The following is a 14,511-nucleotide window of genomic DNA, read 5'->3' on the forward strand; positions in this document are numbered from 1 at the left end:
CTTTGCGATTATTGGAGATTTGCATTTATTTATTTGTTTTTTTGTTTGCAAAAAACTAATTTGTTTTGTTTTTTTTTTGTTTTTTTTTTGTTTCCAAAACTTTCTTTTATTTTGCAAGTATATGGCCCTAGATTGACTGACATAGGTTTTTAAGCATATGCGATTGATGGAAAAATTTAACAATTCTTAGTGGAAACAGAAATATTCTGAAAAATAAATTTGTATAACAAAACAACAACAAAAAAATAGTAAAAATAAATAAATAAATAAACAACAACAATTACTTCTCTCAACTGACTTATACAGAACATTTCACTTTATGTACAGTATTTAAGGCATGTTATAAATAACTGTATTTACTTTACAAATAAATTAACTGTAATCCATTACTTTACTTTTACTTTCTATTTTAATTACAGTAACTTGTTGCTTTGTAGCTAATTACACCTCACAAATTTGTTAGGTTTGGTTCACTGATATAAATAGTTAGCAATGCAAAGCATAGGTTTAAAATTAATCTAAAATTAACACGTGCATTACGAAGCATAGTTTCAAATATAACCACATTGGTAACATTTTTTATTTTTATTTAAATAACTATTATTTGTATTTACACTACGAAGGCATACTTGTGAAAAGGCCATGCATTAGAGATCAGATGGAGTCTAAGATAATGTATGATTTGCTGAATGAAGCAAATAAATAAAAGTAAACTGTATCATATTAAATTAGCTTTATCAACAATCCCCCTGGAAGCGAGGTAACAGTGAGAAAATATATTTAAGCCATTTTAATATAAAAAATAGATATTTTAATAGAAATAGCTTAATACTTAAACGTGAAAAATAAATAATTCTATTTATTTTGCATTATTTTAATTAGTTAAATAATAATAATAATAATAATAATAATAACTATTATAATAATAATAATAATAATAATAATAATAATAATAATAATAATTATTATTATTATTATTATTATCATTAGACATACCATCATCTGCTTCATCGCTGCCGAAGTGTTGTCTGTAGCACAGCATGATCTCCACATTATAGCACTTATAGATGGCGGTGAAGATCCCCAATAACAGCATGATGGCACCCAGACCACCAACCAGCTCCAACCTGTACATATCTACAAGAGAACAGAAACATACATCCTTAATGTTTATAATAATGTACAGAGAATGAGCAAGTCAAATGAAACATTTCTTCTTTATCTCTTAATGCAATTAAAAATACATGAGACAAATTTTGGACCATGTAATTGCCCTACTTCATCTGTCAGTTACATCAAACAGCATTTGACATATATGAACACATGGACATTCAGATCAGGCTTCACTTCACAAGGTCGAGAACAAAACATTCACATGTATGTGATGTCCAGCTTTCAGACAGTTGATACTAAGATTGAACATTAATTTGAACATGTACACCATTAGCCTATAACAGACCTGTCAACCCTCCCGTTTTTCCCAGGAGCCTCCCGTATTTTACAGTTATATCCCGTTATCATTCCATAAAGGTATTTTCCCATATTTCTTCCCGTATCTTTCTCTGAAGAGTGACAATAAACAGTTAAGAGCTGATCCTCCCTATAAGCAACCTACTGAACCATCAGGGGGCGCCCCTCACTCTTAAATGTGAATCTGTTCTGTTTTTTCATTTTATTTAGGCATGAAAACACGGTGAAATAAATATAAAACGGCAGGATTTCCTTCGCTTTCATTACAGGTGCTGTCGCCCCTCCTGTGCAATCCTAAAAACAGTAATGTAGCGGTGTGTGGTTGTCAGCTGACGCGCTACATAGTGATAAATAGACTCTGTTTCCCAAACAGATTCTTTACATGTGATTTGAAGCGTAGTGAAAGTCTAGGTTTTCGGTGCTGTTTAAGCAGACATATACACATAATTAATAATAATAACATCTTAAGATGGCGATCTTGCTGTTTTTTTTTTTAAACACAACAAATTTTGTCCTAAATGCACATAAAAAGTTAGGAAACAATCGAATGCTTTCATCATAACATTAGATGTGTGCATTTTTAAAGTGACACTTCTGTTATTTAATGTAATCAAACAGAAAATCCAAATAAATGAGATTCATTCGTTGCACTTTAATCAGAATGTGTGAGCTATACAGTGAAAAAAAAGGTTAATGAGATTTGATAACTTGATTCTATTTCTTGATAATAGCTATTAATTTTTATAATATGAACTGTTTGCTAATTTATTGGGGGGTGGATTGTTATCCCCTATTATGCTGGGCATATCCCTTATTGTCACATCCCAATGTTGACAGGTATACATTATAGCCCAGCAGGCACAGGACGTCAACATGACGGCAGATTGACATTGTACCCCAACGTCGTGAGGCATTAGATTTTGTTTGGAAATAAAAATCGGGTCTGAACCCAATGTCAGGCCGATGTCAATGCCCAACGTCAGGCAGAAATTGCATTTTGGCTACTTTCCAACCCAACCTAAAACAACCAAATATCAACGTCTAATGATGGTACAGCTTGATGTTGTGTGGACGTTACCAATATGACATCTACCAAATGTTGGATTTTGGTTGCCATTCCCGACAAATAAATGTCAGTATTTGATGTCAATATGACATTGGTGTAAGATGTTGGCTTGACATTGGATTTTGGTCATTTTCAACACAACCTAAACTCAACCAAATATCAACGTCATTTTACGTCATTAATGAACGTCAAAAAAACATTGTCCTTAGACACTGGTGATCTAAATCTAATAATCTAACCTATTAAGGTCTTATGACGTTGTGGTTTGTTGTACTTTGGCACAACAAATATACAACGTACAACAGAAAACCATACACTACGGGTCAAATGGTTGGTGTCTTACAACAAGGCAGCATTTACACTGTGTATAATGTAATTGAATTTTAAATAAGGGTTTCTGTTCGAATACTTAATTTAACTAGCAATCATTACAGACTTTAATGTCACACAGTCATTCAGAAATGAGTATAACATGCTGATGTATGCTGTAAAGTGATTTTCCACTTCAGTTTCTACATTTATATATGCATTATGTATCTGGATTTCTTACTTCAGGCTGTTTGAGTGAACATCATTCACAGCTGAATTTCATAAGCTAAATCTTTAATGAAGACAAAGGATGATAAAGCCCTTCTTTTAAGCACACAGTGGAGTCTATTTTAGCTACACTTTATATTCAGTTATGTTGGCATTAGTTTACTTTGATTCAGTTTACAGTAATTAGGGCCAGACAGAATTTGTAGACTTGTTTCTATTTCAATTCAATTCAATTCAGCTTTATTTGTATAGCGCTTTTGCAATGTAGATTGTGTCAAAGCAGCTTCACATAAATGGTCATAGTAACTGGAACAGTGTGGTTCAGTAACTGGAACAGTGTTGTTCAGGTTTTAGTGTTTAAGTTCAGTTCAGTTCAGTTTAGCTCAGTTCAGTGTGATTTAATCATTACTGAGAGTTCAAACACTGAAGAGCCAATTCATCGATGCGTAGCTCTACCAATCCTGAATCATGCAATCCTGAACATATTTCTTCACAGATTTTTGAAACAAATCTGTGTAAATGTGGAATGATTTTGAGTGTTGATTCATTCATTTTCCTTCGGCTTAATCCCTTTATTCATCAAGGGTTGCCACAGCGGAATGAACAGCCAACTTATCCAGCACGTTTCACACAGTGGATGCCCTTCCAGCTGCAACCCAGTACTGGGAAACATCCATACACACTCATTCACACACATACACTATGGCCAATTTGGTTTATTGAATTCACCTATACCGTGTGCCTTTGTACTGTGGGGGAAACTGTGGAGGAAACCCACGCCAACATGGGAGAACATGCAAACTCCACACAGAAATGCCAACTGTCCCAGATGGAACTCAAACCAGCTGTGAGGTGACAGTGCTGACAACTGAGCCACTGTGTCACTTAAGTTTAGAAGATGAAAACTTTATATAGCATAGCTTTTTTTTCTTTTACATCAATTGTTTGCAGAATGTCTTTATGGGGTGGTTACCACCCCCACCCCCTACCCCAATTTTGTTTTTTACTTCTTAAATACCTTATATATTATTAAATTGACATTGTTAGTGCATTCAGTTTCTGTGTGGAGTTTGCATGTTCTCCCTGACTTTGCGTGGGTTTTTATTCCGGGTGCTCTGATTTCCCTCACAGTCCAAAGACATACGGTACAGGTGAATTGGGTAAGCTAAATTGTCCATAGTGTTTGAGTGTGTGTGTGTGAATGTGTGTGTGGTTGTTTCCCAGAGATGGGTTGAGGCTGGAAGGGCATCCGCTGCGTAAAAACGTGCTATATAAGTTGGCGGTTCATTCTGCTGTGGCGACCCCGGATTAATAAAGGGACTAAGCCGACAAGAAAATGAATGAATGAATGTCAGTGCATTCACAGGCCTCTCTATTATATAGTGTGTGTAAACAACATGTGAGCAGAGTAGTATATCCAAATTAATAGTATTGGAAAAACAGTAGATGAGATGTACTCAGATGACCCACAAGTGCACATACGGTTGACGCTTTACTATCCAATGACACACTAGGTCACACTAGAATATGTATGAATTGGAGTGAAGTGAACTGATGCTGGTAGGTCATGTGATGATAAATGCTGAATGTTGAATGTCTGAATTTCATTCACACTACTCACGATCATACTATATGGGTTCTCCAACCTTATTTTACATGTAGGCTACTTTTTAAAAATTGAAAGTGGCAAGAGCTACTCATGTCTCAGTCACTGAATCTTAAAAATGTACTCTCACTGGCCACTTTATTAGGTACCTCTAACTAGTACCGGATTGGACCCCCTTTTGCATGCATAACTGCCTTTATTCTTTGTGGCATAGATTCAACAAGGTACTGGAAAAATTCCTCAGAGATTCTGGTCCATATTGACATGATAGCATCACGCAGTTTCTGCAGATTTGTCGGCTGCATAACACTGGTCCTGTTTTGAATCTGCCACTATGGTGACACATGGTTGTTTGCAGCTCTTTTGAAAAGACAGCTGGATCTCATTTGAATTTAAAGCAACAATAAAAATTATGTGTGGGATATTTTGAGCTGAAACTTCATACACATTCTAGGAACCTCGGAGACTTAATTTACATAATAAAAACGGGCAAAGTAGGTCCCCTTTAAATGTAATTTTTCAATATCACTTTAGTGAACATGTTTATTTATTTAATAATCATTCAAATGTAGGATAAATATAAATATAAGTCCTATAAAAGATTGGGAAAACAAATTATGTGTCCGTACAAAGATTTTAATTTGCTTTCAGATTAGGAGTGTCAGGGGCGTAGCACGAAATTCTGGGCCCTGTACCCTCTCAATGTCAGTGGGCCCCCTACACATTTTTTAAAAATTATTTAAATATAAACATGCACAAATAGTGTTTTAATCTATAATCAAATAAAATTATAATAATGACTGGTTCTTTCATTCACCACCATTGAGTGCTGCTTCTGCTGGTGTGTCGGAACCACTGGTTGTTTCTGAAACTGGTTAATGTTGGCAACCTGACGTTAGCTGGCCTGGCCCATAATTTACTTACAGCAACAAGCAGCCTGGTTGACAAACTAAGCTAAAGATTTAACATTAGCATACATACATTACAGGGCTCGAATTTAACTTTTTTACTTGGTAGCACTGGTGCTCCCAACTTCAAAAAGTTAGGAGCATCCCAAAAAATTTAGGAGCACCCATTTTCTTTTTAGTTATGCGCCAATGTTGATTCCTAATGGACGATTTTGATTAGCACATGTACATCTCGGAGATGTCTATTTGACGTCTGCATTCACATCTGCAATACATCTACAAGACGTTTCCTATCAGATGTGAAATAGACTTCTATTAGACATCTTTAAGATGTTTGCGATTCAGAATGTGTGTAAAACGGACATCATACAGACGTCTGCCAGACGTTTTCTGTTTTTAAAATCCCGATTTGGGCTTTTTGCGCAGCATGATCAGGCTCTAGACTCACTGCATTACTTGTTTGCCGCCGGCTGCCGTCTATGGGCGGACTAAACCATTTAGGGGGGGGGGGGGGGTGTTATCAATATATTTTGAAATATATAATGACATTGACATCAATTGGATGGGCCAATTAATTCGAAGTAGGCTACAAAAAAATTAAAAATAATAAAAAATTGGTGGGGTTTCAAAGGGCCCTCTCCCTAGACGGGGCCCTGGGTAGTCAGGTCCACTTTTCCCCCCACTACCACGCCCATGAGGAGTGTCTGTCCTTTTCTGCTGACATCAGTTTGTCAACTTCAGCAGAAAATATACTTAACCACATCCCCTTTTACCATTAGTTTGCTATGAGGGAATGATGTGCAAAAAGCCCTGCCTCTTACTCAATATTTAAACCGGAAGTACATCAACATAGTAAAATAAAAGTCTCAGCAGTCTCAGTTAACATCGACTTTAAGTTTAGAAACAAATTGAGTCTTCTGCTCCCTTGCCTCACAGTGCTTTGGTCCAAATTCCTGCTTTCCTCTGTTACATCATCTACACACCCACACACACGTCTGGCGAAAGAGAACAAAGTCAATAGTTGTGTAACTCAGTTAGTAACGCTGCTGTCAAGGTTGTTTCATTCACTTAAACATCGGATGACGTGATTAGCTTCTCTTTAATATGGATAATGGCAATGTAGGCTATTTTACGATTACTCTGCTCTGTTAGCAACAATAATGTTACCTGCTTGATAAATAGTATTGTCTAAAATGGAAACAACTGCTATTGCAGCACAAGCACAACAGCTTGAATTTTAGCATTATCATTTGTTCCCCCTTCAACAATTACCCTTAAGAGATTTTATGATCATTGCTTCCCCAACTGTTAGATGAAATTTACAGCCTTGATTGGTCGACTGGCCTGGAAAGTGGAAAGAGTGCAGCACAGCATTAAAATGGGCATGCTAGCTTCCTATATTTCTGTCAATGTCTCCTAAAACATAACTCACTTAATCCCCGATTAATCAGGGGTTGCCACAGTGGAATGAACTGCCAATTACTTTGGCATATGTTTTATGTGGAAGATGCCCCTCCAGCGGCAACCCAGCACTGGGATACACTCTCTCTCTTTCACATAACAAACATTTAGTTTATATTTAATTTGCCTATAGTGTACGTCTTTGGACTACAGAGGAAACTGGAGAACCCAGAGGAAAACCACATGAACATTGGGAGAACATGCAAACTCCACACAGAAATTCCACCTGGCCCAGCCAGGACTCGAACCAGCAACCCTCTTTTTTGGCTCCTATACAGCTTTGTGCAACCAATTACACAATTGTCCAACACAGGCTCATTGGGAAAATGTGCCCAGGTTTACATTTCTGAGAACCAACAATTATATCCGTCGGGATACGTAATAGCTATATTTTTGTGTATTGTAATGTGTATTAATAAAGCGCATTTATTGTGTATAGCCATGCACCCAATGTGCTTCACAATCATGAATCATGGGGGGGGTTGATAGGTCTCTCCACGACACCATCAGTGTGCAGCATCAATTTGGATGATGTGACGGCAGCCATAGGACAACAGCGCCAGTGCGCTCACCACACACTAGTTATTGGTGGACTAGAGAGACGGTGATAGGGCTAACTCAGTGGATGGGGGTGATTGGGAGGCCATGGGTAAAGACCGATGGAACAAATTTGAACAAGACACTGGGGTTACACGGCTACCCTTTACAAGACATGCCATGGGATTTTTAATGACCACAGAGAACCAGGACCTCAGTTTAACGTCTCATCCGAAAGACAGCACCCATTGACAGTTCAGTGTCCCCTTCACTTTACTGCGGCATAAGGACTCACTCAAACTGCAGGTTGAGTGCCCCCTGCTGCCCTTACTAACACCAAAAGCAACCTAGTTTCTGCCATTCAGGTATTAACTAAGCTCAGCTGCTTACTTTAGTGAGCAACTGGTCTTTGGCTGCAGGTTGATATGGCTGTGGCATTTTGTGTGTAAAATGAATGCTACAGTGCGGATTCGCTCACCGCTTACATCCATATGGACAGCTTTTCCAGTGTGATTGATTTGATCAGTAGCTAACCACAAATGGTGGCAGACTTGGGAGGTGGAGCAAGGGAAACAGGGTTAGAGTCGGGTGAAGGACACTTTCAGAAACAAGGAAAAATGAAACCCTAAACATAGAGCAGTGTGATGCTGTTGCCACGATGGCTTCACAACACTATTGGTTGGGTTGCCTGTGCCGACAGTACTGTATTTGAGATTGTCAAAAACAAAACTGCAAGAAAGCGTAGTCTAGTTTACATATTTCTCTTTTCTCAAAAATGTAGCCCTGGGCTAATAATTCCAGTGAGCCTACGATGCAATTGTCATGGACACGTGTTCTGGAACTCTGCCTTCTTTAATGTGTGATTTCTTCCTCCAGATGTGTTTCCACAGGGGTCAGGCAGGAGAACAAAATCCCAAACAACAACACTGGCCACATGGATACACTAGAAGTGGAGCAGCAGAGCTGGTGCAGATGTATCCGCACCTGTACGATCGCTCACAGAGAAATATTACAGACTTGGAGGAGGGCAAACACCAAATGAGAAGCCGACCTCATCTTTTCTATGAGTTTACACACACCGGCAGCACTATTTGGTGTCAGTCCATGGCAAACAGAAAAACAATATAACAATGTGAGGTGTCACGGTGGCACTTCTTGTGCAACAGGCTCGGGAAGATAGATGTTTATGGAACTGTTTTTCTCACCAATGGCCATTGTTGTGACGCATTTACAGCACCACCTATTGCAGCGTGGGGGTGTTCGAGTAAAAACTACCTTTTATCCTCAAAAAAAGAACCAAAAAGAAGTTTGTTTGAAGTTCACCGGGGCCTTTACCCAGAGAGCATCTCCAATTAATTAGAGCTTTGATATTTTTAGGAAGAAGCAGAGTCAATCAGGAAAAGAATAAAGGAGTATACATAGAAACAAACCTACGCTAACTTGTTTTCAGCTCAGCTCAAGTTATCGATGGCCATTAACCACTGGGAAAAACCATTGGGTTAAAAATGTAATTAAAACAAAATGACCCAGTCGTTGGGACTGTCATATGTCCACTAATTTTAAATTGAAACAGCCCAGTACATAGTTACAAAATGTCTGATTTACCTTTTTTCTGCAGGATGGCACTTCCACTGCCACGACCGATGTGGTTTTCTACATTACAGGTATAGTTTCCCATGTCAGTATCCTCAACAGCGTCAAAGACGAGAGACAGCTCCACTTCCTTCTCCCCCAGAAACTCTCGCACCACCCTGCACAACACAAACAATGCACATGTTCAGATTAGCATACTCACACACTATACAATCTATTTCGGCCGAATGCAGTGTATATATATATATATATACATACATACATACATACATACATACAGTTAAAATCAGAATTATTAGTTCCCCTTTGAATTTGTTTTTCTTTTTTAAATATTTCCCAAATGATGTTGAACAGAGCAAGGGAATTTTCACAATTTGTCTGATAATATTTTTTTCTTCTAGAGAAAGTCTTATTTGTTTTATTTTGGCAAGAGTAAAAGCAGTTTTTAATTTTTTAAACATCATTTTAAGGACAAAATTAGCCCCTTTAAGCTATATATATATATATTTTAAATGTCTACAGATCCAACCATTGTTATACAGTAACTTGCCTAATTACCCAAACCTGCCTAGGTAACCTAGTTTACCTAAGTCTTTAAATTTAAGCTGTATAGAAGTGTCATGAAAAATATCTAGTAAAACATTACTTACTATCATAATGAAGATAACATTAATTAGTTATTAAAAATAAGTTATGAAAACTATTATGTGTAAAAATGTGTTACCAAAAATGGTAACACTTTATAATAACTACACACTATGTATCATTTACAAAGCATTAGCATCTAGTCTAGTGAATTCTTTATTTGTTATGCATTAACTCTACATTAATAAACATTAGTAAGCAGTTTATAACTGCAGCTACAAATGCTGTATTCTTGACTTATTAGCACCTATATAATGTGCTTAATAACTGTATTTTCATACTTAGTTAATGATTTATTTTTCATTACTAAAATAAGTATTACATTATTTACAAAACAGTTGTATTTAAGAGTAGTTGAGGGTTTTTAGGATCATTCACAATGAGTTAATAAATGATTAATAAACTATTGAAATCAACATTTAAATATCTTATTATTCAGGCATATATTCATAGTTAACTAATATGTTAAAAAATGTTTTATTAACTGAACTTCACGCAGTTTTGTGACCTAATCTAAAGTGAGAACTATTCATGCTTTATAAATCCCTTATTAATGACTATTAAAGGCTCAGGATCAAATGAACAATAATCTTTGGAATCTTTTCAAAAAAGCAAAATTACTGTAAAGTTTAAACATTGCTGAATAACAGGAGTGTCAAAATACAACATAAAACTGGATAAAACAACAACAACAATATGATAATTTAACAATATAGTAAGATGCAATGTTTAAACTTTACAGTGATTTTATTTTAGATAAGGTTGCAAAGAATATTTTTTCATTTGTAGTACAGTTTCATTTGTGTATAATGACATTTCACCTGTTTAGAGTTTAACTGAGCCTTTATTTGTCATTTATAAGGGATTTATAAAGCATAAATAGTCATCACTTTAGATTAGGTCACAAAACTGCATTAAGTTAAGTTAATAAAGCATTTATTAACATATTAGTTAACTATTAATATATGCCTGAATAATAAGACATATAAACGTTGATTTCAATAGTTTATTAATCATTTACTAATTCATTCTGAATGATCCTAAAAACCCTCAACTACTCCTAAATACAATTGGTTTGTAAATAATGCGATACTTAATTTAATAATGAAAAATAAATTATTAACAAAGTATGAAAACACAATTATTAAGCACATTTTAAATATGTTTGTTAGTCAAGAATACAGCACTTGTAGCTGCATTTAAAAACTACTTACTAACCCTTATTGATGTAGAGTCAATGCTTAACAGATAATGAATCCACTATTGCTAATGCTTAATAAATGATTTATAGTATGTAGTTATTATAAAGTGTTACGAAAAAATCTTCTCTCTGTTAAACAGAAATTGGGGAAAAAAATGAACAGGGGGGTGAATAATTCAGGGGGGCTAATAATTCTGAATTCAACTGTAAATATATATATATATGTATGTATATATTAGTCACCGAACAGCTTTAAAAATAGATAGATAATACGTTTAAATTCAATGGAAATATTGGAAAGACAAACTACAAAATTTCAACATCATTTCATATTTTTTTTTGTTTTTCTTGAATTTTCCTATTTAATATTTTTTTCCTAACATAAAATACTAATTTTGGATGAGTTATTTTGCTAAATTATCTCTAGATTTGGCATCAGTACTGACTAAACAGTTGACTTCCGGAGGAAACCCACACCAACACGAACATGAACATGCAAACTTCACACAAAAATGCCAACTGTCTCAGCCAAGACACAATCCAATGAACTTCTTGCTGTAAGGCGACAAAGCTAGACTAAGCCACTGAGCCACCGTGCCGCCTATAACAGGAGAAAACATGCTAAATATTCAGATTGGAAATTACAGGAATAAATTAGTGTTGTACTGTTAAGCTTTATTTTGTAGCAATTAAATGCAGCCATTAAAAAAAAAAACATAAAAAGTGTTACTTTACCAAATGTCCCCACAACTATAGCAAAACAAGTAAATTATGACTTTGTAGGGACTTTATTTGGTCCCCATAAGGATAAAAGCTCATATGTCACCCATTATTAAGCATCCTAAAAATATAATGATGCAGATTGTTTCCTTTGTGTGTTGGGTTTAGGGGATATAACAAACAGTATGTACAATATACACTCATCCACTTGTTGATGCCAAATTCTGACTCTACCATCCAAATGTCGCAGCAGAAATCGAGACTCATCAGATCAGGCAACGCTTTTCCAGTCTTCGAGTGGTTATTTGAGTTACTGTTGCCTTTCTATCAGCTCGAACTAGCCTTCTCCTCTGACCTGTGGCATCAATAAGACATTTGCACCCACTGCCGCTCACTGGATGTTTTCTTTTTTTGGGCCATACTCTGTAAACCCTAGAGATGGTTGTGCGTGAAAATCCCAGCAGATCAGCAGTTTCTGAAATTCTCAGATCAGCCCGTCAGGCACCAACAACCATGCCACGTTCAAAGTCACTTAAATCACCTCTCTTTCCTATTCTGATGCTCGGTTTCAACTGCAGCAGATCATCTTGACCATGTCTACATGCCTAAATGCATTGAGTTGCTGCCATGTGATTGACTGATAAGAAATGTGGGTTAACAAGCAGTTGAACAGGTGTACCTAATAAAGTGGCCTTTGAGTGTACATATTACGTCTATGGTAAGTGCCCATAAATATAGCTGTAAAAGTGTTTGAATATAAATATATATATTTGTGTGTGTGCGTATAAGCCTATATATATACACACACTTGTACAGCTATATAAAAATTTCCTTAATATATGAAATACCCAGATGGAGTACTAAATTTGCCAGAACAGAGCATGCTGTGCAGAATACTATATCCCACAATGTTCTATCATCGACCTCCATTTCCAGTGTGACAAATGAACCGGAACATCAGCAGTAATTTGTTACATCTCCTTCTTGACTCATTATTTGATTAGACAGCCAAGAGTTGCAATGATATTACTCAGAACTGGCTTGAGAATACGACTCTGAGAATATAACGTCAGTCTGATCTTAATGTCAGCGAATCTTCATCTAATGTTAATCCAGATTCAAACAAGGCGACATATAATATCTTTACAGAATAGACTGAACAAATACGGCCTTCACGAGAAAGCCTTGTGTCTGCCGCTCACTTTCATATTTCAGTCAGAATATATTCATACTTTTATCTCTTTCGAGACACTTCCCCTCAATATTTTTAAAGGTCTTTTGAATGGCTCTTTTTCTTGGATCTTGCTGTCGCATTAAGACTCTCCTCCATTTGAACATACTGTATGTGGAACTCAGTCAAAACAACGCTGGCACTACAGAGACTCTCACTATTTAAAATAGATTCTTTTGTGCTCCGGGAAGTAAAGAGAGGCTTTTGATTTTGGAAAGAATATTAGATTTTTTGGAAGAGATTTGAGGATGATGGCTCAATGAATGTTCATTTTCTGGTGAACTATCATTTTAAAAGACAAAAAAGTACATCTACTGTATGCTACAAATGGGAGATGTCAAGTAAACCAAATCAAACATGAAGAAAAAATCAATCATCCATGCTATATTTAAGTATGAACACACTCTAATTGTTTAATGATATAAATTTCAGCAAAAAACTGACCAAAACTGTGATGTTTAACGGTCATCTAAGTAATTAGTTTATCAGATTAAATAAATTACAATGGACATTATACAAGTATATGGTAAAAGACATACACAATAAGAAATAAAGATAACTTTAAGCAATTTGGTAAACAAAAACAGTATACAATACATCTGCATGATTAGACAATTATCAAACCTAACAAAATAACACTGCCAAAATAATACACCTGATAACGAAAAATACATTTAATAGTCCAAAAACTGCTCATTAGATATGCACAAGATGTATTAAATATCATGTTTAACAACAATAGAGAGATAAGATCCAGTGGTACATCCTAGTCGAACTGGCTGAAGTAAAGCTGCTTTGGGCGGAGGAGGTGATGACAAAGCTCCTGCTGACAGGCTGAGGGTCAGAGTCTTCAAAAGCGTACATCGTCAAAGATGCGCTATCTTTATAAATAAACTGCTAATTTGAGTTTAAAACAAATACATTCTCGCATGAAAAACTCTTAAAACTTTATTTTGTAACACAACAGAGGAGAATTTTTAAAATCATGCAGGTTTTCTCCTCTGCTATTAGCTATTGCTGGTCGGCCTGCGTTTCGCAAGTTCACACATATCACCTCTCGATACATCCTTGGCAAAAGGGTCGGAGCAAGTACACATCCGGGTATTTTATATGTGCTTGCCAAGATGTGAACTTTAAATTAGAACAGTACTTCTGCGACAGTTGATGATAATAAAAGATAAAAAAGTCTACTGTATGATACAAATGGGAGATTTTAAGTAAATCAAATCAAACATGATGAAGAAAACAACAACAATCATTTATACTGTATATTTAAGTATGAACACACTTTCATTAACTCTGCTCACACTCTGATTAATTAGTTTGTCTAAATTTCAGCTAATTTTATTATACAATTCCAACAACAAATGTGGTTTTGACATTTTTTAAAGTGGTGCAACAAATTACTTAAAGAGGGCATGTAAACTGATAATTTCTTCCTCTTAACTGACAGTTACAACATTAAATAAATATGATTGAACAAAATTAAATATGTAGGCTAATGGATGTCTTCAGTAGAGTGCAAACAACACCATT

The 14,511-nt window shown here is 35.8% G+C and overlaps 1 protein-coding gene and 1 long non-coding RNA gene across 4 annotated transcripts in view; one reads left to right on the forward strand and one right to left on the reverse strand.

Moving 5' to 3' along the window:
* LOC147840770 (uncharacterized) overlaps positions 1–14,511 on the forward strand; it is an 821,899-nt gene that overhangs the window by 141,116 nt on the left and 666,272 nt on the right. The gene's annotated exons all lie outside the window — the stretch shown is intronic.
* Positions 1–14,511, reverse strand: part of il1rapl2 (interleukin 1 receptor accessory protein-like 2) — a 596,834-nt gene that overhangs the window by 22,403 nt on the left and 559,920 nt on the right. For all 3 annotated transcript variants that reach the window (XR_015506586.1, XM_087279997.1, NM_001142584.1), the window contains 2 exon segments: positions 9,191–9,336; positions 997–1,137 (listed from right to left, as the gene is read on the reverse strand). Coding sequence is in view for 2 of the 3 variants with exons in the window: in XM_087279997.1 (XP_087136123.1) it covers positions 997–1,137; positions 9,191–9,336 (287 nt within the window). In the remaining variant the exon portion in view is untranslated.

The sequence above is a fragment of the Danio rerio genome, chromosome 14 (genome assembly GCF_052040795.2).
Source record: "Danio rerio strain M-AB ecotype USA chromosome 14, GRCz13ab, whole genome shotgun sequence".
Classification (NCBI taxonomy): Eukaryota; Metazoa; Chordata; class Actinopteri; order Cypriniformes; family Danionidae; genus Danio; species Danio rerio.